The sequence below is a fragment of the Gorilla gorilla genome, chromosome 2 (genome assembly GCF_029281585.2).
Source record: "Gorilla gorilla gorilla isolate KB3781 chromosome 2, NHGRI_mGorGor1-v2.1_pri, whole genome shotgun sequence".
Classification (NCBI taxonomy): Eukaryota; Metazoa; Chordata; class Mammalia; order Primates; family Hominidae; genus Gorilla; species Gorilla gorilla.
The window spans coordinates 171,472,775-171,497,846 of NC_086017.1; the positions used below are offsets into that span (position 1 = coordinate 171,472,775).

The window sequence follows — 25,072 nt, forward strand, 5'->3', positions numbered from 1 at the left end:
GTAGAAGGATGACGCCTGTAATCCCAGCACTTTGGGAGGCCAAGGTTGGTGGATCGCTTAAGGTCAAGAGTTCGAGACCAGCCTGACCAACATGGGTGAAATCCAGTCTCTACTAAAAAAAACACAAAACTTAGTAGCCGCGCGTGATGGCAGGCACCTGTAATCCCAGCTACTCGGGAGGCTGAGGCAGAAGAATTGCTTGAACCCAGGAGGCAGAGGTTGCAGTGGGCTGAGATTGCTCCATTGCACTCCAGCCTTGGCGAGAGAGCAAGACTCTGTCTCAAAAAAAAAAAAAGAGAAGGATGGTTATCAGAGGCTGGGAAGGGTCATGGGTTGGGGGAGGAGAGGAGGTGGGAATAGTTAATAGGTATTTAAAAATCAGAAAGAATGACTAAGATCTACTATTATTTGATAGCACAACAGAGTGACTATAGTCAATAATTTAATTGCATATTTTAAAATCACTAAAGGAGTATAATTGGATTGTTTGTAACACAAAGGATAAATGCTTGAGGGAATGGATACCCCATTTTCTGTGATATGATTATTATACATTGCATGCCTGCATCAAAACATCTCATATACGCCATAAATATCTGCACCTACTGTGTATCTACAAAAATTAAAGTTAAATGAATAAAAAAATCAAATCTATAAAAGTAGAGAGTAGAACAGTGGTTACCAGGTGGTGCGTAGTGGGGAATGGGGAAATGCTGATCAAAGGGTATAAAGTTTCAGTTAGACAGGACAGAAAGTTTTCAAAATCTATTGCATAGCATGGTTAATAATAATAACAAAGTATTGTAAATTTCAAAATTGCTAAAATAGAAGATTTTCAACGTTATCACTACAAAAAATGTTATGTAAGGTGATAGATATGTTAGCTTGATATAATCTTTCCACGATGAATACATATATCAAAACATCACAATACCTGTACCTCATAAGTACATACAATTATTATTTGTCAATTAACAATAAAACTTTGAAAAAAAATAAAGTCTTTGTGTAATAAGTCCAATGCTGGGCATTCTCAGGGATGGTTTCTATTAATTTCTTTCCCTGTGAATGGGCCGTAATTTCCTGTTTCTCGTATGCCTTGTAATTTTTTGTTGAAAATTGGATGTTTTTAATATCATAATGTGGTAACTCTGGAAATCAGAATCTCTCTCCAACAAGGCTTGCATTGTTGCTTGTTGAGGGCTCAGTTAACTGTCTATTTACTGACTTTTCCAAACTATTTTTGCAGACTGCTTTTTGTGTGTGGTCACTGAAGTCTCCATTCCGTTATCTCAGTGGTCAGCCAGACAGAGCCAAAAAGAAAGAAAAAAAATACTCTCCCACTCTTTGCCAATTGGCTCTGACCTAGGCACTCCTTTAATACACAGCCAGACCACCTACAACTCTACTTTAGCTTTCACTCCTTGTTTGTTCATAAATGAAAGATATTCCAGTGATACAAGCCTCACATCCTCTGGTCTTTTCTGAGCATGTGTCTGGCCCTGGGCATGTATGTTACATTCCAGATCCCTCAGTATATGTGAGGACCCTCCAAAGCCCTTATTTGTTGATGCCACTCCGAGAGATTTCTAAGGCGTCAAAACAAAGACAAAACTTTATGCCAGTCATTCAGGGAACTATGAGAGGTCAAAAAGTGCAATTTGTGAGAACCACAACTTTTTGAGGACACTGTCCATATTGTGTACCCTGCCCCACCCCCACTGCACCACCCAATACACACACACACCAGCAAGCCACACCAGAACCCAGGTTGCCATCATTTTAGCTACCGCCAGGCTGGGAGTGGGGGATAGCAGGCAGGTAAGCAAAAATGCCACAGTGCTTTCTTACCAAAATTTAGCAGTATTTTTTTTTTTTTTTAAATTAAGCGCTCCTCTGGTTGCTAGTGGTTTTTTTCATTAGATCTCAAAGCTCGGAAAAAAATTGATTCTGACATTTTTTGCCAGCTTAACGGCTGCTTCAGTGGAGGAACCAATTTCTAGGGCTGCCTATTCCACCATTTTCTGTGACACCATACCTCTTCTGCTCATTTTTACTGAAGAAAGTTTTAAAAGCTTTATTGCATCTGTATAACTGATACAGAGTCAGAGAAAAAGGCTCACACTACACAAAATCATCTAAAGAGGAAGGAAAAGATGACCCAACTATACTAACCAACAACAGTGGGTATACCTTTAGCCATACATTCAAAGACATGGGTACACAATTTTACTTACGTGAGATCATAGAGTAACATGCTGTCCTATAACCCAGTCTTTTTACTAAATAACATCACAAGTATCTTTCCAGGTGATTAAACATGATCCTTCTCCATTTTTAAAGAGTTGAGGGTATTGCACTTTAGGTATATAGAATAATAACCAATCAGTCTCCTGCTCATGGACATTTATTTTTACTTTTCACTATTAATACTGTGATGAAAACTGATATGCATATATCTTTGTGTACTTACACAATGATCTCTTTAAAGAAAATTCCTAGAAGAGAGATTCCTGAGTCAAGGGATATGTGCATCTGACATTTGGATATGTATTATCAAAATACCCTTCAAAAAGTCAAATCACTCTATATTTCCACTAATACCATATAAACAAAGCAGCTCATTTCCTCCTGCTCAAGTGAAACTGAGGGTTTTAGGTCATTATTAATCTTTTCAACTTATTGGGTAAAATATATCATTTTATTTATTTACTTCTTTATTTTATATTTATTTATTAGTTAAATTGAACATCCTTTCATGTTTTTATTGGCCATTTACATTTGTCTATGAACTATTCATGCCTTTTGGCTATTTTTCTAGATAATTTCTTGAACAATGAAATTCAAACAGGTAACTTTCCCACTCTACTCTGCCTTGAGAATCACTGCAGTAGTTTAGCATAGCTCTGAAATGTGCAAAGCTGATTTTTACAAACTCATGTTCAATTATTTAAAATAAACTTTTGATATGTAAGGAATAACAATAGCAGAACAGCTGCTATTAGATCTGCCTTCTCACAGATAACACCTATGTACTCCAGACAAAATACAAAAACAAGTATTTGAACACTGGACAGCAATCAAAAGTAGGCAGACAGCCACTTTGGAAAACAATTTGGCAGGTCCTCAAAGAGCTAAACATAGGGTTACACTTGTCGTAGTAATTCTACTTCTAAGTATACACTCCAGAAAAATTAAAATATGTCCACACAAAAATAAAAACAGATGTTCACACATTCATAGCAGCATTATTTCTAATAACCAAATTTTGATACCACTAAGTGTCCATTAACTGATTAATAAACAAAATGTGTTATAAACATATGATGAAATATTATTTGTCTATAAAAAAGAATAAAGTACTGGATACATGGATGAATCTTGAAAACATGCTAACTGAAAGAAGCCAGTCACAAAAGGCCACATAATGTGTTATTTCATTTATATGAAATGTCCAAACTTGACAAATCTATAGGAAAAAAAGTAGATTAGTGGTTGCCAGGGACTAGGAATAGAGTAGGGAAAAATAGGGATTGACAGTTAATGGGTACGCAATTCCTTTTAGAGGAGAGGAAAATGTTCTAAAATTAGAGTTTTGTAACGGTTGCACAACCCTATGAATATAGTAAAAAACACTTTTTTTAATTGGGTACATTTTAAATGGGTAAAATGTGTCATATACAAATTGTATCCTGATAAATTTGTTTCTTTAAAAAAGCAGCCAGAAACTTGAGTCAATGGTTGAAAGAAGAGAATAGGGCTGGGCACGGTGGCTCACCCTATAATCCCAGCACTTTGGGAGGCCGAAGCGAGTGGATCACCTGAGGTCAGAAGTTCGAGACCAGTCTGGCCAATATGGAAAAACCCCGTCTCTAATAAAAAATGCAAAAATTAGCTGGGCACTGTGGCAGGCGCCTGTAATCCCAGCTACTCGGGAGGCTGAGGCAGGAGAATCTCTTGAACCCAGGAGGCAGAGGTTGCAGTGAGCCGAGATCGCTCCACTGCACTCCAGCCTGGGCAACAGAGCTAGACTCCCTCTCAAAAAGAAAAAAAAAAAGGAACACTGCACCTCAACTAAAAATTTGTGAAGAGCTCTCAAACACTAAATAGAAATTTGATAAATCTGTGGAAAATGCTAGGGTATAGATCATTCCTGGAGATTAGATTCTTATATATCTGATATCGAAATTCTTTCACAAAATCTGGTCCTGGATAAATACCACTTTAAGTTACAGATTATGAGAGAAACAAAAAGAAACAAGGGGCTACATTTAAGGGTAACATTTCCAGATTCAAGAAAACATGTACTCTTTAAAAGAAGCCTTGGCAAGTTTTTTTTCAAAAGAGAAAACATTGTGTGAGAAAAGCAGCTGGCATAAGCTGACTTAAATTTTCAGGTCTAAATTGACACCTTTAAGAGTAAGTTGGGTCAACTTACTCTAAGCTGACACCAGCAGTTACCATATCTACTTACTTGGTAAGAAGAAAAGGTGAAGAGTCTCAATAAGCGATGCCCTTCTTATCTTTCATCCCACTAACCTGCTTTGACCCTCCAGACATTAGTTCTCATTACTAACAGCAGCCTGTTCCTGTTTTTAAAATTTATTACAACTATAATTAAATAACTGAGTGTATAATTAATGTTTTAATATATGTCTTATCAACAAGAAAGTAAACTCTATAAAGGCAATTTCTGCTTGGGATTCTTAAAAAAGATATGCAGAGGCCGGGAACAGTGGCTCATGCCTGTAATCCCAGCACTTTGGGAGGCCAAGACGAATGGATCACTTGAGCTCAGGAGTTCAAGACCAGCCTGGGCAATATGGTGAAACCCCGTATCTACTAAAAATACAAAAAATTAGCTGGCAGTGGTGGTGGACGCCTGTAGTCTCAGCTACTTGGGAGGCTGAGGCACAAGAATCACTTGAACCCGGGAGGCAGAGATTGCAGTGAGCTGAGATAGTGCCACTGCACTCCAGCCTGGGTGACAGAGCAAGACTCTGTCTCAAAAAAAAAAAAAAAAGGATATGCAGAAAGTATTTACATACTTTTTTTTAACTCAAAATGCTCATAGCATTTATATCTTAGTGAGTAGAATTATTCCCCAATAAAGATGTATGTCACCAGGCAGGGCGCAGTGGCTCATGCCTGTAATCCCAGCACTTTGGGAGGCCGAGGCAGGTGGATCATGAGGTCAAGAGATTGAGACCTTCCTGGCCAACATGGGGAAGCCCCACCTCTACTAAAAATACAAAAATTAGCTGGGCGTGGTGATGTGCGCGTGTAGTCCCAGTTACTTGTGAGGCTGGAGAAGGAGAATCGCTTGAATCCAGGAGGTGGAAATTGCAGTGAGCCGAGATTGTGCCACTGCACTCCAGCCTGGCGACAGAGCGAGGCTCCGTTTCAAAAAAAAAATGTATGTTACCTGAAAAATAGTTTCCCATATTTTAACTAATACATATTTCTAAAATAAATTGATAGCTTCAAAAGACAACATTTCTTAAAAAGAGAAAGAAGGCTGAATTACATGATTAGACAATCTAGGGAAGGCTAAATAAAATAAAGGATAAAGCTATTTTTTCCCTTTTCAAAACCTGTACATTTTATTTGAAAATGTACATTTTTTAAATGTACATTTTGAAAATGTAGATATGCAAAAAAGAAGAAAAATCACCTATCACCACTTATGACTAAATCACCAAACTCCAGACATAACCATTGTTAAAATTTGTTATATCACGTCAGACTATTTTTCTGTTCATTTATACAGATATATACTAATAAGATCACCCTATGCATAAAGTTTGTAACTACTTTTTTCTTGTGGTCATATATTTTAAAACATTTTCATGGTATTATAAAAGTAATTATCATTTTTAATAACAATATAATAATTCATTATAAGAATTATATTCCATAATTAAGTTAAATAATATCTTACTGTTAGAGATTTAGATTGCTTTCCATTTGTTAAATTATAAAGAATGTTCCACTAAGCCTTCTTTATCTTATTATTACCTTAGGATAAATCCTAAAACTGGAATTGCTGGGTTAAAGTATATGTTTATTTCTTGGGCTTTTGATATATAGTATCAAAATACCCTCCAGAAAGATTTGAACAAATATATATATACACATATATTATATGTATATATAATATATATATTTGTATATATTATATATAGTATATATAGACATACATGAATACATACATATGCATACATACACACATAAATAACACATTAAGTAACTCATAAAAATCTAAATATTAAGTAACTCATAAAAATCTAAATGATAACTGTATAAAAGGATATATTACAGGGTTAATACAAACCTTGCAAAAAGAAATGATTGCATAAATGAATTCCAAATCCTTTTGTGAAAATACACAAGGCAGAAAATGAGCAAAAAAACTATTGATAATTCAATGAATGAAAGTTAAGTGTTTGAACAGTATTTACAACTAGCTATTCTGAAAGAATCAGTCTAGAACATTAAGAGATAATACCATCACACATATGATTCATATACTATCAACATTTTTGCTGCAGCAAAGTGGCAGACATAACCCAATAGTAATTTTTTTTTTTTTTTTGAGACAGAGTCTCGCTCTGTCACCCAGGCTGGAGTGCAGTGGTGCGATCTTGGCTCACTGCAAGCTCTGCCTCCCGGGTTCATGCCATTCTCCTGCCTCAGCACCCGCCACCATGCCCGGCTAATTTTGTTTTTGTATTTTTAGTAGAGACAGGGTTTCACCATGTTAGCCAGGATGGTATCGATCTCCTGACCTCGTGATCTGCCTGCCTCGGCCTCCCAAAGTGCTGGGATTACAGGCGTGAGCCACCACGCCCGGTCCCCAACAGTAATTTTAAATGAAGAAGATGCTTAGAACAAGTCAGAAGAATAAATTACCTGAGATTTTTAAGAAATGTAATTTTTTCTATTATACTATTCTTTTTTGGTATCACCTGCATTATAGTTTGCTATTTCATCTCCAAATTCAAGGTATTTTTTCTACAGTAGACTAAGCATTGCCCATTTCAGGACTTAAAAGGAATATCAAGCATCTCACTAAGTCTTCCTTCAAGTGCCCTCTGAGGACAGCCTGCATAAAGACAACTAGGAAACTTCCTAAAAATACCACTTCACAGAGCCCCATTCTCTGAGATTTTGATTCTCCATATTGCAAATAGTGCCCAAGAATGTGTATTTTTGCAATACCCAGGTGATGCTTATGAATGCTGAAATTTAGGTAACTTGGTTTACTATCGTAATGATTGAACAGGGCATCACATCATGAAAGGGCATTATCCTCAGGCGAACACCCAGACAATAAGGAATGGAAACTCAGGTAATTATTCTTGTCTCTTTCTACTTATACAGCAAGGATTTATCTCCTGAACCTGTCTATTTCTTTCCATCTCCACTGCTACTTCCCTATTATTCAGGCCAACGTCATCATTTTCTTGTACTACAACAGCTCCTAATTAGCCATCCTGCCTCTAGTGTACCTCTACTCTAATCTGTCCTCTATGATGATCTTAGAGTATGCTTCCCCAAAAATGCCAAATCTAATACGGTAACTATCTAAAATGGATCAGTGACTCACCATTGCCCATAAGATAAACTCCAAACTATTGTGGCCATACTAAATTCTTAATTTTTCTAATAAACTATGATTCCTCACCTTTGCTTATTCTATTCCTTCTCTCGAATCACTGTTCCTTTCACCTCAAAGCAGTATTTCCAACATTTGAATACTACCATGTTACTACACACCATCCATGGCTCTCTACTGACTAATATACTCAATTTCCAACCTCACTGTTTTTCAGCTGTTCAAAGAAAATCTTATATTAGACGCTCTAACAGTATAACCGGAACTGCTCTGGTTGCAGGTAGTGAGAGAGATCAGGGGTTCAACTCCCTCACCTCTTTTCTACCCCACAGCAACCCCAAAGGAGGCTCCACAGAACAGAATTAGATTTTAAAAGACTGAAATCTGGATTCTGTTGCATGGCAAACACTTTAGCCCATCTATCTTTTCTGTATCATCTCCTGGTATTATGCCATGAAAATTTTACAGACATTGCACAAAAAGCACCATACTCTTTTGTACTTTGATTCACAAGAGGTTTCTTTTGCCTGTAACTCTCTTCCCCAACTTTGTCTCCTTGCTTGGAGAACTACTAATTCTTCAAGGCTCTGCTCTCTAGTCAATGTCCCACAGGCTGAGTTAGGCTCTTCCACACCTTTGCAGTGCTTGTATAAAAAACTTCCTGCATAGCACTTGTCATAATGTACTGTAAGTCTTATAGTCTAATTCTCCACTAGACAGTCAACAACTTGAGTAAAAGTCTTTATATCTTTTTCTTATTTATACCCCCAGTTTCTAGAACACTGTCTGATGAGTAGTATATATTTAATGTCTATTAAATAAAAGATAGATGTTAACATTCTAAATAAAACGACTAGATGCTTAACGAGGTAAACCTTTAATAAGTTTTTAAAATTTTAAAATATTTTAATCAAAATGACAAAATAAAATTATGTTTAAATTGGCTTATTAATAAATTGTTGAGTATCTACTGTGTTGTACAGATAATACAGAATTATTGAACTATTGGATTTTATAAACTAGGGAGTCAAAAATAATATACATGAAACTAAAATTGACAATGTAAGAATGTAATACATTGTGAAAATGAGACTACACATTCTATAGATTTAGAATCATTGATAGGGAAAATCAGAGGTAAAAGCTCCTTAAGTGATTAGATGGGATGATCTAACATCCTGATGTTGTAATTGAGAAAGGAAGGATCTAGCAGAAAAGAAATCAGAAAAATATACAAACAAACTTTAGAGTCAATGGAAGGCATGATCAAAGAAAGTCAAACTTGAGACAGGTCTTTAAGAATGAGTGGAACTTGGGCCGGGCTGGGTGGCTCACAGCTGTAATCCCAGCACTTTGGGAGGCTGAGGTGGGTGGATCACTAGGTCAGGAGATCGAGACCATCCTGGCTAACACAGTGAAACCCCGTCTCCGCTAAAAACACACCAAAAAAACTAGCTGGGCGTGGTGACGAGTGCCTGTAGTCCCAGCTGCTAGGGAGGCTAAGGTAGGAGAATGGCGTGAACCTGGTAGGCGGAGCTTGCAGTGAGCTGAGACCGCACCACTGCACTCCAGCCTGGGCGACAGAGCAAGGCTCCGTCTCAAAAAAATAAATAAATAAATAAAATAAAATAAAAAGAATGAGTGGGACTCACTATGGTCTAAGACAGAAATCAAAGTATTCCATGAAATGAGAAAATGAGTAGGGATGTTAGTAAGAGGCAGGAAAGGTTCAAAAGCCAGTGTTCAATGTGAGTTGAACATACTTAGAGAGTTGTGGAGGAAAAGACTGAATGGATTTTATGGCACCAGGTTTCAAACAGCTTTTAAAGCCAGGCAGAGGACTTCATATTTTATGTGATAGAAAACAAGTAACCAGAAATCTTAATAGATTAAAAGCTCTAAAAATTCTGTCTTATTCTGCATTAGAGGCAAATAAGCCACAGAACAATTTTATGATTTCCCCAGTTAGGAATAGTATAAAACAGCCGCACTCAAACTCTTTTTACCACATAATGCTGCTGCTTTTGGGGTACTTCAACGAACAATTCATTCAAATACAATGGGTAAATGCTGCTGAGCTTGGCTATTTCCCCAGGTTCTAAACAGAATTTGTATGAAGGAGGGCATATTCTCTTGTGAGGAAAAATTCTTGCATGTATTCAAATATGAATTCTTGATAAAGAAAAATATGCCCTTTGGTTATTTATTTATTTATTTAGAGACAGGGTCTAATTCTCATCCAGGCTGGAGTACAGTGGCATGATTATAGCTTGCTACAGCCTCCACCTCCTGGGCTCCAGTGAGCCTCCCACCTCAGTCTTCCCAGTAGCTGAGACCACAGGTATGCACCATCATGCCTGGCAAATTTTTCAATTTTTTTTGTACAGACAGTGTTTCACTCTGTTACCCGGGCTGGTCTCAAACTCCTGGGCTCAAGCAATCCTCCCTCCTTGGACTCCAGAAGTGCTGGGATTACAGGCATGAAACACCACATCTAGCCATGTCCTCTGGTCTTAAAATGACTATTTTTCCAATGCACTATTAATTTCTTACACAAAATATGCAATTGGGATTTCGTATGAAACATATTGACAGCAAAAAAAAAAATAAAAGCTTATAAGCTTCAAGTCAGTGAAAGTTAGAAAAAAAAAGTTTAAAACTGAATTTTCCATATTGAATGGGCATCAATTTTAATACTTTAACTACTTCATCCTTCACAATCATGCTCAAAATAACATTTCCAGAAAGACAAATAGTAGAGATCGTGCCCATTCTTCAAACTTAAACAGATTTTGGTCCCATATATCTGGAATTGATTGAACCAGCATATTAAGAAGACAAATCAGAAAGATTCAACCAGATGCATCCATTGAAAATGTTTTTTAAAGACTGAGAACCATGTGTGTTGTGCATTACCACATTTACGACAGCACATCTGTGATTGCTCACCACTATAACTTACCCCAGTTTTATCACACAAGCGTAAAGTATGAAACGATCCAATAGCAAATAATTCTCCATCTGGAGCCCAGGCAACTGAAGTAATGGGATGCTCATGAGGTTGTGAATTGTACAGTGGGCGGCCGTAACTATCCCACACCTACAAAAGCAATTTTTAAAAATATTTTATAATATCAGGGAGAAGTTTGCAAAAACTAAAAGAAAAATAAATAAATAAAATAAAAATGTTTTATAACAGACACCACATAAAAACAAGTTTGTCTTCCAGTAAGGTAGTAAATAAAAATTTAGAAATCAGCACTTTATATATTAGCAATTAAACGTCTTTACTATCACACAAGGGGAAAACAAAGCTGTATTCCTTTAAGCCTAAATGTCTCAAAAAGAAACTATTTTATAACATTGTCATAATTTTCAGATTTTACTAAATCCCTGAACATAAAATCTACCCATTTTAAGTCCTTTTAAATATAATAGTACATTTTGAAATGTTTAGTTCTTAGCTTTGTTTTGTTTTTTGAATTTTAGAGACAGGGTCTCACTCTGTGGCCCAGGCTGGAGTACAGTAGCATGATCATAGCTCACTGCAGTCTTGATCTCCTGGGCTCAAGAGATCTTCCTGCTTTAGCCTTCCAAATAAGCAAGGACTACAGGTACATGCTGCCATACTTGGCTAATTTTTAAATTTTTGTAGAGATGGGGTCTTGTTATATTGCCTAGGCTATTCTCCAACTCCTGGTCTCAAGTAACCCTACTGCCTTGGCCTCTCAAAGCACTGGGGTTATAGGTATGAGCTACCATACCTAGCTTGCTTACCATTTTGCTTAAATTTTGTCTCCCTGTAAGGGCTCTACCTACTTTCTCTAAAAGTATTTATTTCAATTTAATTGCCTCTAACTCTAGTTATTAATACATTAAACCTTATTCCTCTCTACAAATTATTTTGACCTGAAATTGATCAATATTTAGTAAACCAGCAGGGTTAATTTTTAAAAACATACTGAACTGACTTAAATTGAGTCACGGTAAAATTAGGGGCTATACTGATATTGTTACTTATTAAATATCAAACTCTATAGATCAATGAGATAGTCTTTCTTTTTCTGAGACAGAGAGGGTCTCACTTTGTTGCTCAGGCTGGAATGCAGTGGCACAATTATGGCTCACTGCAGCCTCAACCACCTGTGCTCAAGTGATCCACTCGCCTCAGCCTCCCAAGTAGCTGGGACCACAGATGTGCTCCATCACAACTGGCTAATTTTTTTTTGTAGAGGTATGGCCTCACTGTGTTGTCCAGGCTAATGAGATAGTTTTTATGAAGTCCATGCTTTAAAATACCACTTAACATTATAAAATAATTTGCTAAATTACTGGAGTAAAAAGACATGGCTAAAGTAAAAAACTAAAAGAATATTCTTATATGCTAAGTACTTACAAATTTGATTATTTCAGCCAAGTGATAAATCTAAACATTACATACCTTATATTTACAGTCTTCACCAGCAGATAAAATAAGATCATTGACTGAGTTCCAATCTACTTTTAAAATAATGCCATCATGAGCTTTCCACTGTGAGAAAAAAGAATAAGATATTAATTATAAGTTTAAAAGCACTTAAGTTTTTTTCTGTAAGAAATATATTTTGCCTCTTTCTAATGACTCCTTTGTCATCTTCTCAGGGATTCCTATCTTCCTTTTATAGCCAATGTACAATACCTCATTTGCTTGTTTCATTTGTAATTTACACTAATGTAAGCACCTAGCACCTAAGACATCCACTATATAGCCTCAAACCTTATGAATTTCCTCAGTTGCCTGGACTCCAGATGGAAAATGACTTGCTGCTGAACTATTTCAAGCCGGACATTTGTACAATAACACTGAATGAATATGTTATGTATTCCAAAAATGTCAACTGAATCCAAATCTTGCTTTCTCCTTCATATAGCAGATCCCATTACTGATATTGCCTTCATGCTTGTTTACTTATTTAATTAATTAATTTATTTATTTTTGAGACAGGGTCTCACTGTCACGCAGGTTGGAGTTCAATGATGTGATCAGGGCAACTGCAGTCTCGACCTCCCACATTCAAGCAATCCTCCTGCCTCAGCCTCCCAAGTAGCTGGAACTACAGGGACATGCCACCACACCCAGCTACTTTTTTTTTTTTTTCATTTTTGGTAGATAACTCTTGCTATATTGCCTAGGCTAGTCTCAAGCTCCTGGGCTCAAGTAATCCTCCTGCCTTGGCCTCCCAATGTGCGGGGATTACAGGCGTGAGCCACCATGTTCGGCCCCCCTCAACCATTTTTTTTTAAACTTCTGCACAAACATCTTTACTACCCTCTTCATTTCATTCTGTTTGTCATATTCTTCTAAGTTTCATTCACTTTATCTTCATGTGTCTGGTTTACAACTGCACTACTCTGAGAAACTTCTGCTGTATTTACCATGTAACAAAAAGATGTTTTCCATAGATAAGTACATATTCTATACATTCATTCTTTGGTATACAGTCATTCTTTGGTATCTGTGGGGGATTGGTTCCAGTACCTCCCATTGATATGAAAATCGTTAAGTTCTGCCTTGGCCTCCCAAAGTGCTGGGATTACAGGCATGAGCCACCATGCCCAGCCATGGATTCCTAAGAGTTTCATTTTAAAGGAACAAAATAAATATTGCATATTCAAGATTTATGAATAAAATATGATTTAAATTTTCCTTACACTGTAATTTAGGGTATCAACATATATTACAAATATTTGCATATTGTTATACATATAATAATTTTTATTTATTTATTAATTTATTAGGCATTTTGTAAAATTCCTTTGAACAAGAAGCTCCTTGAAGGCAGAAACTATGTTCTGTTTCATTTTGACTATCTCATACCTACCACAGTGCCTGGTATATAATAGGTATGCATTACATTTTTATTCAACGAATAAATGAAAATTTCCTCACTATAAGACCAAGTTCGAGGTGTTGAGAAGGCCTTAAAAGACATGAGGTATATACTTCTGAACTGCATTCCACAAGCAAGAATTAATTAAGCACACTTTTTTGTGGACAATCCTAATTTGAATATGTTTTTATGCTCAAGAAGAATTGCAGCTGCTTTAGTCTCCCAAAAGGAATAGATAATTTGCATGAAGTTACTAATTATACTTTAAGTCCTGTTTCTCTCTAGCTAATTTTGGCAATGGATACTTTGATTCACTCTACTACCTCCTGGCCCAAAGGTTCTACTGAACCACTAAGCCATATTTTACTTGACCAATTGTGATATAACCAGCTTCCTGAGTTTCATTTATATAAGCCTAATTACAGGTATCTAAACAAATTTACAGGGACACCATTCCAAGATGGCTGAATAGGAACAGCTCTGGTCTGCAAGCTCCCAGTGTGATCGACACAGAAGACGGGTGATTTCTGCATTTTCAACTGAGCTCTGAAGAGAGCAGTGGTTCTCCCAGCACGGCGTTTGAGCTCTGAGAATGGACACACTGCCTCCTCAAGTGGGTCCTTGACCCCCATGTAGCCTAACTGGGAGACAGTTAGGGGCCGACTGACACCTCATACAGGCAGGTGCCCCTCTGGGACTAAGCTTCCAGAGGAAGGATCAGGCAGCAATATTTGCTGTTCTGCAATATTTGCTATTCTGCAGCCTCTGCTGGTGATACCCAGGCAAACAGGGCCTGAAGTGGACCTCCAGCAAACTCCAACAGACCTGCAGTTGAGGGTCCTGACTGTTAGAAGGAAAACTAACAAACAGAAAGGAATAGCATCAACATCAACAAAAAGGACATCCACACCAAAACACCATCTGTAGGTCACCAACATCAAAGACCAAAGGTAGATAAAACCACAAAGATGGGGAGAAACCAGAGTAGAAAAGCTGAAAATTCTAAAAACCAAAACGCCCCTTCTCTTCCAAAGGATCGCAGCTCCTCGCCAGCAATGGAACAAAGCTGGACAGAGAATGACTTTGACGAGTTGACATAAGTAGGCTTCAGAAGGTAATAACAAACTTCCCCGAGCTAAAAGAGTATGTCCTAAGCCATCACAAGGAAGCTAAAAAACTTGAAAAAAGATTAGATGAATGGCTAACTAGAATAAACAGCATAGAGAAGACCTTAAATGACCTGATGGAACTGAAAACCATGGCATGAGAACTACTTGACGCATGCACAAGCTTCAGTAGCTGATTCGATCAAGTGGAAGAAAGGGTATCAGTGATTGAAGATCAAATTAATGAAATAAAGTGAGAGAGAAGTTTAGACAAAAAAGAGTAAAAAGAGACGAACAAAGCCTCCAAGAAATATGGGACTATGCGAAAAGACCAAATCTACATTTGATTGGTGTACCTGAAAGTGATGGGGAGAATGGAACGAAGTTGGAAAACACTCTTCAGGATATTATCCAAGAGAACTTCCCCAACCTAGCAAGGCAGGCCAACATTCAAATTCAGGAAATACAGAGAACACAACAAAGATACTCCTCAAGAAGAGCAACCCCAAGACACATAATTGTCAGATTCACCAAGGTAGAAATGAAGGAAAAAATGTTAAGGGCAGCCAGAAAGAAAGATCGGGTTACCCACAAAGGGAATCCCATCAGACTAACAAAGGATCTCTCAGCAGAAACTCTACAAGCCAGAAGGGAGATTGGGGGCCAATATTCAACATTCTTAAAGGAAAGAATTTTCAACCCTGAATTTCATATCTGACCAAACTAAGCTTCATAAGTGAAGAAGAAATAAAATCCTTTACAGACAAGCAAATGCTGAGAGATTTTGTCACCACCAGGCCTGCCTTACAAAAGCTCCTGAAGGAAGCACTAAACATGGAAAGGAACAACCAGTACCAGCCACTGCAAAAACATTCCAAATTGTAAAGACCATTGATGCTAGGAAGCATCTATGGGCAACTAATGGGCAAAATAACCCAACTAATGGGCAAAATAACCAGCTAACATCATGTCAGGATCAAATTCACACATAACAATATTAACCTTAAATGTAAATGGGCTAAATGCCCCAATTAAAAGACACAGACTGGCAAATTGGATGAAGAATCAAGATCCATCAGTGTGCTGTATTCAGGAGACCCATCTCACATGCAGAGACACACATAGGCTCAAAATAAAGGGATGGAGGAAGATCTACCATGCAAATGGAAAGCAAAAAAAGCAGGGGTTGCAATCCTAGTCTCTGTTAAACAGACTTTAAACCAACAAAGATCAAAAGAGACAAAGAAGGGCATTACATAATGGTAAAGGGATCAATTCAACAAGAAGAGCTAACTATCCTAAATACATATGCACCCAATACAGGAGCACCCAGATTCATAAAGCAAGTCCTTAGAGACCTAAAAAGAAACTTGGACTCCCACACAATAATAATGGGAGACTTTAACACCCCACTGTCAATATTAGACAGATCAACAAGACAGAAGGTTAACAAGGATATCCAGGAATTGAACTCAGCTCTGCACCAAGCAGACCCAATAGACATCTACAGAACTCTCCACCCCAAAGCAACAGAATATACATTATTCTCAGCACCACACCACACTTATTCCAAAATTGACCGCATAGCAGGAAGTAAAGCACTCCTCAGCAAATGTAAAAGAACAGAAATCACAACAAACTGTCTCTCAGACCACAGTGCAATCAAATTAGAACTCAGGATTAAGAAACTCACTCAAAACCGCTCAACTACATGGAAACTGAACAACCTGCTCCTGAATGACTACTGGGTACATAACGAAATGAAGGCAGAAATAAAGATGTTCTTTGAAACCAATGAGAACAAAGACACAATGTACCAGAATCTTTGGGACACATTTAAAGCAGTGTGTAGAGGGAAATTTATAGCACTAAATGCCCACAAGAGAAATCAGGAAAGATCTAAAATTGACACCCTAACATCACAATTAAAAGAACTAGAGAAACAAGAGAAAACACATTCAAAAGCTAACAGAAGGCAAGAAATAACTAAGATCAGAGCAGAACTGAAGGAGATAGAGACACAAAAAACTCTTCAAAAAAATCAATGAATCCAGGAGCTGGTTTTTTGAAAAGATCAACAAAATTGATAGACCACTAGCAAGACTAATAAGAAGAAAAGAGAGAAGAATCAAATAGATACAATAAAAAATGATAAAGGGGATATCGCCACCGATTTCACAGAAATACAAACTACCATCAGAGAATACAATAAACACCTCTACGCAAATAAACTAGAAAATCTAGAAGAAATCGATTAACTCCTGGACACATATGCCCTCCCAAGACTAAACCAGGAAGAAGTTGAATAGACTGACAGCAGGCTCTGAAATTGAGGCAATAATTAATAACCTACCAACCAAAAAAAGTCCAGGACCAGACAGATTCACAGCCGAATTCTACCAGAGGTACAAAGAGGAGCTGGAACCATTCCTTCTGAAATTATTCCAATCAATAGAAAACGAGGGAATCCTTCCTAACTCATTTTATGAGGCCATCATCATGCTGATATGAAAGCCTGGCAGAGACACAACCAAAGAAGAGAATTTTAGACCAATATCCCTGATGAACATCGATGCAAAAATCCTCAAAAAAAGTACTGGGAAACTGAATCCAGCAGCACATCAAAAAGCTTATCCACCACGATCAAGTTGGCTTCATCCCTGGGATGCAAGGCTGGTTCAACATATGCAAATAAAGAAACGTAATCCATCACATAAACAGAACCAACGACAAAACCACATGATTATCTCAATAGATGCAGAAAAGGCCTTCGACAAAATTCAGCAGCCCTTCATGCTAAAAACTCTCAATAAAGTAGGTATTGATGGAACATATCTCAAAATAATAAGAGCTACTTATGACAAACCCACAGCCAATATCATACTGAATGGGCAAAAACTGGAAGCATTCCCTTTGAAAACTGGCACAAGACAGGGATGCCCTCTCTCACCACTCCTATTCAACATAGTGTTGGAAGTTCTGGCCCGGGCAATCAGGCAAGAGAAGGAAATAAAGGGTATTCAATTAGGAAAAGAGGAAGTCAAATTGTCCCTGTTTGCAGATGACACAATCGTATATTTAGAAAACCCCATCATCTCAGCCCAAAATCTCCTTAAGCTGATAACCAACTTCAGCAAAGTCTCAGGATACAAAATCAGTATGCAAAAATCACAACCATTTCTATACACCAATGACAAACAGAGAGCCAAATAATGAGTGAACTCCCATTCACAATTGCTACACAGATACTAAAATACCTAGGAATCCAACTTACAACGGATGTGAGGGACCTCTTAAAGGAGAACTACAAACCACTGCTCGACAAAATAAAGGAGGACACAAACAAATGGAAGAACATTCCATGCTTATAGATACGAAGAATCAATATCGTGAAAATGGCCATACTGCCCAAAGTAATTTATAGATTCAATGCCATCCCCATCAAACTACCAATCACTTTCTTCACAGGATTGGAAAAAACTACTTTAAAGTTCATACGGAACCAAAAAGAGCCTGCATTGCCAAGACAATCCTAAGCAAAAAGAACAAAGCTGGAGGCATCACGCTACCTGACTTCAAACTATACTACAAGGCTACCAAAACAGCATGGTACTGGTACAAAAACAGAGATACACACCAATGGAACAGAACAGAGCCCTCAGAAATAACACCATACATTTACAACCATCTGATCTTTGACAAACCTGACAAAAACAAGCAATGGGGAAAGGATTCCCTATTTAATAAATGGTGCTGGGAAAACTGGTTAGCCATATATAGAAAGCTGAAACTGGTTCCCTTCCTTACACCTTATACAAAAATTAATTCAAGATGGGTTAAAGACTTAAATGTTAGACCTAAAACCATAAAAATCCTAGAAGAAAATCTAGGCAATACCATTCAGGACATTGGCATTGGCAAGGACTTCATGACTAATACACCAAAAGCAATGGCAACAAAAGCCAAAATTGACAAATGGGATCTAATTAAACTAAAGAGCTTCTGCACAACAAAAGAAACTACCATCAGAGTGAACAGGCAACCTACAGAATGGGAGAAAATTTTTGCAATCTACCCATCTGACAAAGGGCTAATATCCAGAATCTACAAAGAACTTAAATTTATAAGAAAAAAACAACCCCATCAAAAACTGGGCAAAGGATATGAACAGACGCTTCTCAAAAGAAGACATTTATGCAGCCAACAGATACATGAAAAAATGCTCATCAACACTGGTCATCAGAGAAATGCAAATCAAAACCACAATGAGATACCATCTCACACCAGTTAGAATGGTGATCATTAAAAAATCAGGAAACAACAGTGCTGGAGAGGATATGGAGAAACAGGAATCCTTTTACACTGTTGGTGGGAGTGTAAACTAGTTCAGCCACTGTGGAAGACAGGGTGGCAATTCCTCAAGGATGTAAAACTAGAAATACCATTTGACCCAGCCATCCCATTACTGGGTATATACCCAAAGGATTATAAACTATGCTACTATAAAGACACATGCACACATATATTTATTGTGGCACTATTCACAATAGCAAAGACTTGGAACCAATACAAATGTCCATCAGTGATGGACTGGATTAAGAAAATGTGGCACATATACACCATGGAATACTATGCAGCCATAATACAGGATGAGTTCATGTCCTTTGCAGGGACATGGATGAAGCTGGAAATCATTATTCTCAGCAAACTATCACAAGGACAGAAAACCAAACACCACATGTTCTCACTCATAGGTGGGAACTGAACAATAAGAACACTTGTACACAGGACGGGGAACATCACACACCAGGGCCTGTCGTAAGGTGGGGGGACTGGGGGAGGGATAGCATTAGGAGAAATACCTAATATAAATGATGAGTTAATGGGTGCAGCAAACCTACATGGCACATGTATACCTATGTAACAAACCTGCACATTGTGCACATGTACCCTAGAACTTAAAGTATAATTAAAAAAAAAAGAAAAAAAAACAAATTCACATAACTATAAACTAAAGGTATAAACTAAAAGATTCAACTTGTCTGTTTTTGCTGTATAAATTTCATAGCAGATTTTCAGCGCAGGTAATTGGCATGGAAGGACTTTGACTAAGAGCCATCAAAACTAGTCCTCTTTCCCAGCTTCTTCCCTTTGCCCAAATTCTTTACCTTAGGTGCCTAAGGACAGGGGCTTGTATGTTCTATTCTTGCATGTCCCTATAGTTCCTAGCAGAGTGTTCTGCACACCATAAAAATGTAAATGCATTTTGGCTGTGTAAAATACATATAGCATAATCTGTACAGATGTTATTAATATGGAACCTCAAAGTCATCTCTATGTCCTTATTCCCTAAAATCTACATCTACTCAACTGTGAAAACACTTCTATGCCTGCTGTAGCCTGTCAATGTCTACCAACAAATCTTTTACTCAAGACCTAGTCATTTTACAATGTTTTCCTGGTCTCCTTGGTTGACTAAAAGGTAGAGATGGCATAGCAACTTATAATAGCATAATAATACAGATAATAACAGGTACTGTATATTGAGTGCTTACTGTATGCCCAGAATTGTCCTTTGCACTTTGCAATTTTAACTCATTTAATCCTTACAGCAATCCTGTTAAGCTGATATTAGTGTCACTAACTAAGAGATGTTCTCATCTCTTAGTTGAGATATTGAAGGCTGACATTCAACAATATTTTATAACTTGCCTAAGGTCATGTATAGGTAAGTGAGTGAAGATTTGAACCCAAGTAGCTAACTCCAAAGCCTGTGTTCTTATTAGCAAAACTATGCTGTATCATTATCAAAATGAGTTGGAATAAGGGGAAAACAAACCTTGTTGGAAATATAAAGATATTCCTTGTTCTGTAATAAAGGCTGATTGAACCATGTACTTAAAGACCAGACTGTAAAAAGATCACCCAGAAGAAAGAGACTCCTAAGCAAGTGCCCTCTAGTTTAGCAGTCAGGCAGACCCTGATAACAATTTATAAATGACTGAGAAGTACCTGCAAAACTTTAGCATTTGGTTGAAGAGGTTTAATGATTAGCTGCTTGCCTGCTGTATAAAGAACCTTTTCTGAATCAGGGCCCCACGCTACTGAATACACTGGTGTTCCTGTAAGATGAAAAAAGAAAAAAAAAGGCTGATAAACTTTAATTATTATGCCTTATAAAAAGAGAGATTAAGAGGATCAAAAAAGCCATATGAGGTGTCATTTCATTTCTTCTCTTTTCAATGGACCTTTCAAATTAGAGTATATAGTCTGATGTTGAAATGCTGACTGGGTTAATATTGACCTTTGAAAATCTACTGTGAGCAACTGACATACTATATTTTTAACTAATTAGGATCTTGCTGAGAAAATATGGAGTTTTTAGAAATTCCATATAGGTGCTATTGAAATACATAAGATAAAATAAATATACTTCATTTTTAATATATAAAGAAATAGCAGAAAAGTCATGATTTATCATTTCCCATCATTGACAGCCATCAGTATGTATTTATTTATTGGCAGCAAATGTTTTTACATTTATTTGCAACTAGTTCAACAAATGATGTTGGTTTAAAGCAGCAGTCTTGGGGCTTGGCTGCACATTGTAATCACCTAGCAAGCTTTTTAAAAATTTTTATTTTTAATCTTTGTGGGTACACAGTAGATATATATATTTATGGGACACATGAGATCTTTTGATACAGGCATACAATACATAACAATTACATCATGGAAAATGGGGTATCCATCCTCTCAAGCATTTTTCCTTTGTGTTATGAACAATCCAATTGTACTCTCACCCTGTTGTGTTATCAAATACTAGGCCTTATTCATTCATTCATTCTATTTTTGGTACCCATTAACCACCCCACCTCCCTCATAACCCCCTCACTACCTTTCCCAGCATCTTGTTACCATCCTTCTCTCTATCTCCATGGGTTCCATTGTTTTGATTTTTAGATCCCACAAATAAGTGAGAACACGCAATGTTTGTGTTTCTGTGCCTGGCTCATTTCACTCAACATAATGAATGAACTACAGTTCCATCCATGTTGTAGCAAATTATTGAATCTCATTCTTTTTTATGGCTGAATAGTACTCCACTGTATATAAGTACCACATTTTCTTTATCTAGTCATCTGTTGATGGACACTTAGGTTGCCTCCAAATCTTGGTATTGTGAACAGAGTTGCAACAAACACAAAAGTGTAGCTATCTCTTTAATATACTGATTTCCTTTCTTTTGGGTATATACCCAGCAATGGAGTTATAGCCATCAGTACTAAACTGACTCAACGCATAAAGTAACTTAAATTTTATATATTAAAATACAAATGGTATACTCACCTTATAAATTAATTATCATACCTGATGCTACAACAGGCAATAGAACTTCCCCTCACATGCTGCTTAAGCAGCAGACTAATGGACAGAAATAACTTCATCCAAAAACAAGCTAATAACCTCCCACTCATGAATTCACAAATGGCAAATTTTTTTATATCAGATTAGGGAAAATTTTGTTATCTATTAGGTTTGGCTTTAGCCCAAAAGCTTGGCTAAAAAAAGCTCCAATATCTTATAACTAGCATAAAGTTTACTTCCAGAGGAAAAGTACAAGTTTGATTTACCTACCACTCTATAAACTACATTACACTTGATAGTGTTTTCAATTGCCAATAGGAATTTAGAGACGGTATTTTTAAAATCAATTACATTTAAGTATAGTATTTCTTACCTTAATTACTTTCTAGATTACCTAATGTCTTCTGGAAGACTATACTTTAAGTAAGCCTAGTTTTAAAAAATGACTATCATATTTATTGAAAGCATTGGTTATACGGCAGTAAATAATCTGTTTTCCACTTGCCCGGCCCAGCTGCCTAGTCATTAGGCAGGTGAATCAAGGTTATGTAGTTAATCTATGAAATAGTAACCCAACTATATTTACAAAACCATCTTTTAAAAATTGCCTAGGACTCCTAAATCAGACTATTGTAGTAATTGACTTTCTGTGAATCAACGAATCAATGAATAAATGAATGAATCATTAAGGAATTTACATTCTTAGTAGAATGAAATCTGAATTTCAGGGTTTGTGGGCAATCAATAAAATTTAATTGTTTATTCAAATGAAAAGCCCAACTGATGATATAATCAATAAATCAATGTCTTACTGAATAAATTTCAGTAAGACAAATGCTTTTGTTTAAGAGGTACCCTACTTTTTTTGTGCTATTTTCTCCCTAATAAAAACATAATTCAATTGTGAGCAAGTCCCGATGGTTTATAGAGGTTAGAAAGTCTAGTCTAGACCCAGTCCAAAAAAAAAAAAAAAAAAACCCTGAAACATGTCTTCCACAGTTCAGGTGTTATAAAATGTCTAAATATCCTGTTTAGTCAATGACATCAAGGATTGTTCTGTATCAAAGGAACCCACAGAAATTCTTCCTGATGAGATGGCCAACCTCAGAAGGTACTCCTCCTTTTTCTGTACTTGATGAGTATATTTTCTGGGAATATTCTCTGGGAGTAGCCAGGAGTTGACCTGTGCTTCAAAAATAAATCTCCAAATGAACGAAGTTTAACCTTAATAAACTCCCCAAAAATAGAAGTCAAAATTTCAGATATTTCAAATGTAGTTCTTGGTGAGGACTGGAAAGGAGTGACAGGGACTTACTAGCTAAGGTTGTAGAATTATATAAGCCATCTTTATTTCCATTATTATAGTTATAATTTTTGTACAAAAAAGTAAATTAATATGTTTTAATTTATAGCCTATCAGATCTTCATAAATACACTCAGTAAAATTATACTTTCCTGGCGTGTATACCAAACTGTGACAAACATCTACCCTCAAGGAAATAATTCAGTAAATACAACTCCCATTGAGTTATACAGGATGTGACTTTAAGGCTTTAGTTGTGGTAAAAGGCACAGTTGGGGTACAGAATGAGGAACTAAGGACTCTTTAGTCCTCTTAACTTTAACATTTAATTTGTGGTCCCATTAAGTCAGCTATGACACCATTTCCTTGTTTATGAACCTTTCTTCATAGTATTTATCTTCCCTTTTGGGACAAAGAGATAATTCATTTCCTGCTTATAAAACAAATTTGTAAACAATAATGTTAAAGAAACAGGTATAACTTATATAATAAAAGAAAATAAGCTAATAAAGAAAAAGTTAAGTAATTCCTTTGTTATAACATGTGGTTTTTAACCACATTCCTTCAATCAAAATACAAGCAATGGAAACAAATAAATTATTTATTTATGATAAATAAGCATGGTCAATAGATAGGACTCATTAGTTACTCTCCTTAACCATTAAAAATTCAAAATGTATATCACATTAAAAACCTTGATCTTTATTATAATCATTCCTTACACTTAAAATATTAAGCATTAAACTACTGTATATATGAACATTTTCTTTTCTAAAAGGAAATAAACTACATAGCTATACAACTTTCAATTTGGGTGGTTCTAATAAAGATCATTATTAAAAGTGGAAGAATCAGCTTCACGAAATAATTTGTATTATTATGAAATCCATCCACTAGCATTTAAAAAATTTATAATATTTCAAATTTTTAAAATATATTTATTAAAGCATGAATTATTCCCAGTGCTATGTTTTGCTTTGCAAAGTCACCATGGAAATAACAAACTTAGCCTTTGCATTGAATTACTTTAAAACAAAGAGTTTAGCAAATTATGTAACAAAATGTTATTTATTTCATCATTAACAAAAATGGACAAAAAACAAAAAATAGCTTTATAATAAATAGTTTTTTACTTTTTATATTGGAAATTTTAATTTATGCTCCATTTCTGCTAAGACACTCAAAAAGATCTTGTTTTTCTAACTTTGTACACTAAAATCATGTGACCTTTTTGACATTTTTTAAGAAACCACATGCACCTGGGGTTGTGTTAAATGTCAGACCCTTATCTCTCCATAAAACAAATTATCTAAATTCTTTCAACCTGTTGAAGGCATTTTAAACCACAGAAGAGGAGACAAAAATGTATTTCAATTGTTTTAAGGAAGTACATGGTCAAATATACCATGTTTTTCACATTCATACTATAAAAGTATCCCCTAAAAACGCTGTTTTTGTATGTTTTTAAGAATGCCTTTGAAACAAACTGTTCACTACTGTAATAAATTACAGTAGCTATCTTTGCCTTGAATGCAGTATCGGTCTATATTGAGTGAATAGAAGAAGTAAAGTACTTGGAATAGAGTCTGGCAGTATATAGCACTATCTGTTAACTACTACAAATTATTTTGTAATGTAATAAGCAAGCATTTGCTTACTGTATTGTTCATAGTAGTAGCCATTTGATTTTTTTTTTTTCTGTTTTGGCCAAATCATTGGCATTCAAACACCAAGAATGATTTCCTTTTCATTTTATTTGTAGGAGACATGAGCTAACAATAGTTAATCAAGTGGGATTTATTCAAAA

General features: G+C 36.3%; 1 protein-coding gene across 6 annotated transcripts in view; it reads right to left on the reverse strand.

The window, feature by feature from the left end:
- IFT80 (intraflagellar transport 80) overlaps positions 1-25,072 on the reverse strand; it is a 144,443-nt gene that overhangs the window by 90,595 nt on the left and 28,776 nt on the right. For all 6 annotated transcript variants that reach the window (XM_019023796.3, XM_055381922.2, XM_063704339.1 and 3 more), the window contains 3 exons: positions 20,607-20,716; positions 12,060-12,149; positions 10,581-10,718 (listed from right to left, as the gene is read on the reverse strand). In XM_019023796.3, coding sequence (XP_018879341.1) covers positions 10,581-10,718; positions 12,060-12,149; positions 20,607-20,716 — 338 coding nt within the window. The remainder of the gene's footprint in view (positions 1-10,580; positions 10,719-12,059; positions 12,150-20,606; positions 20,717-25,072) is intronic.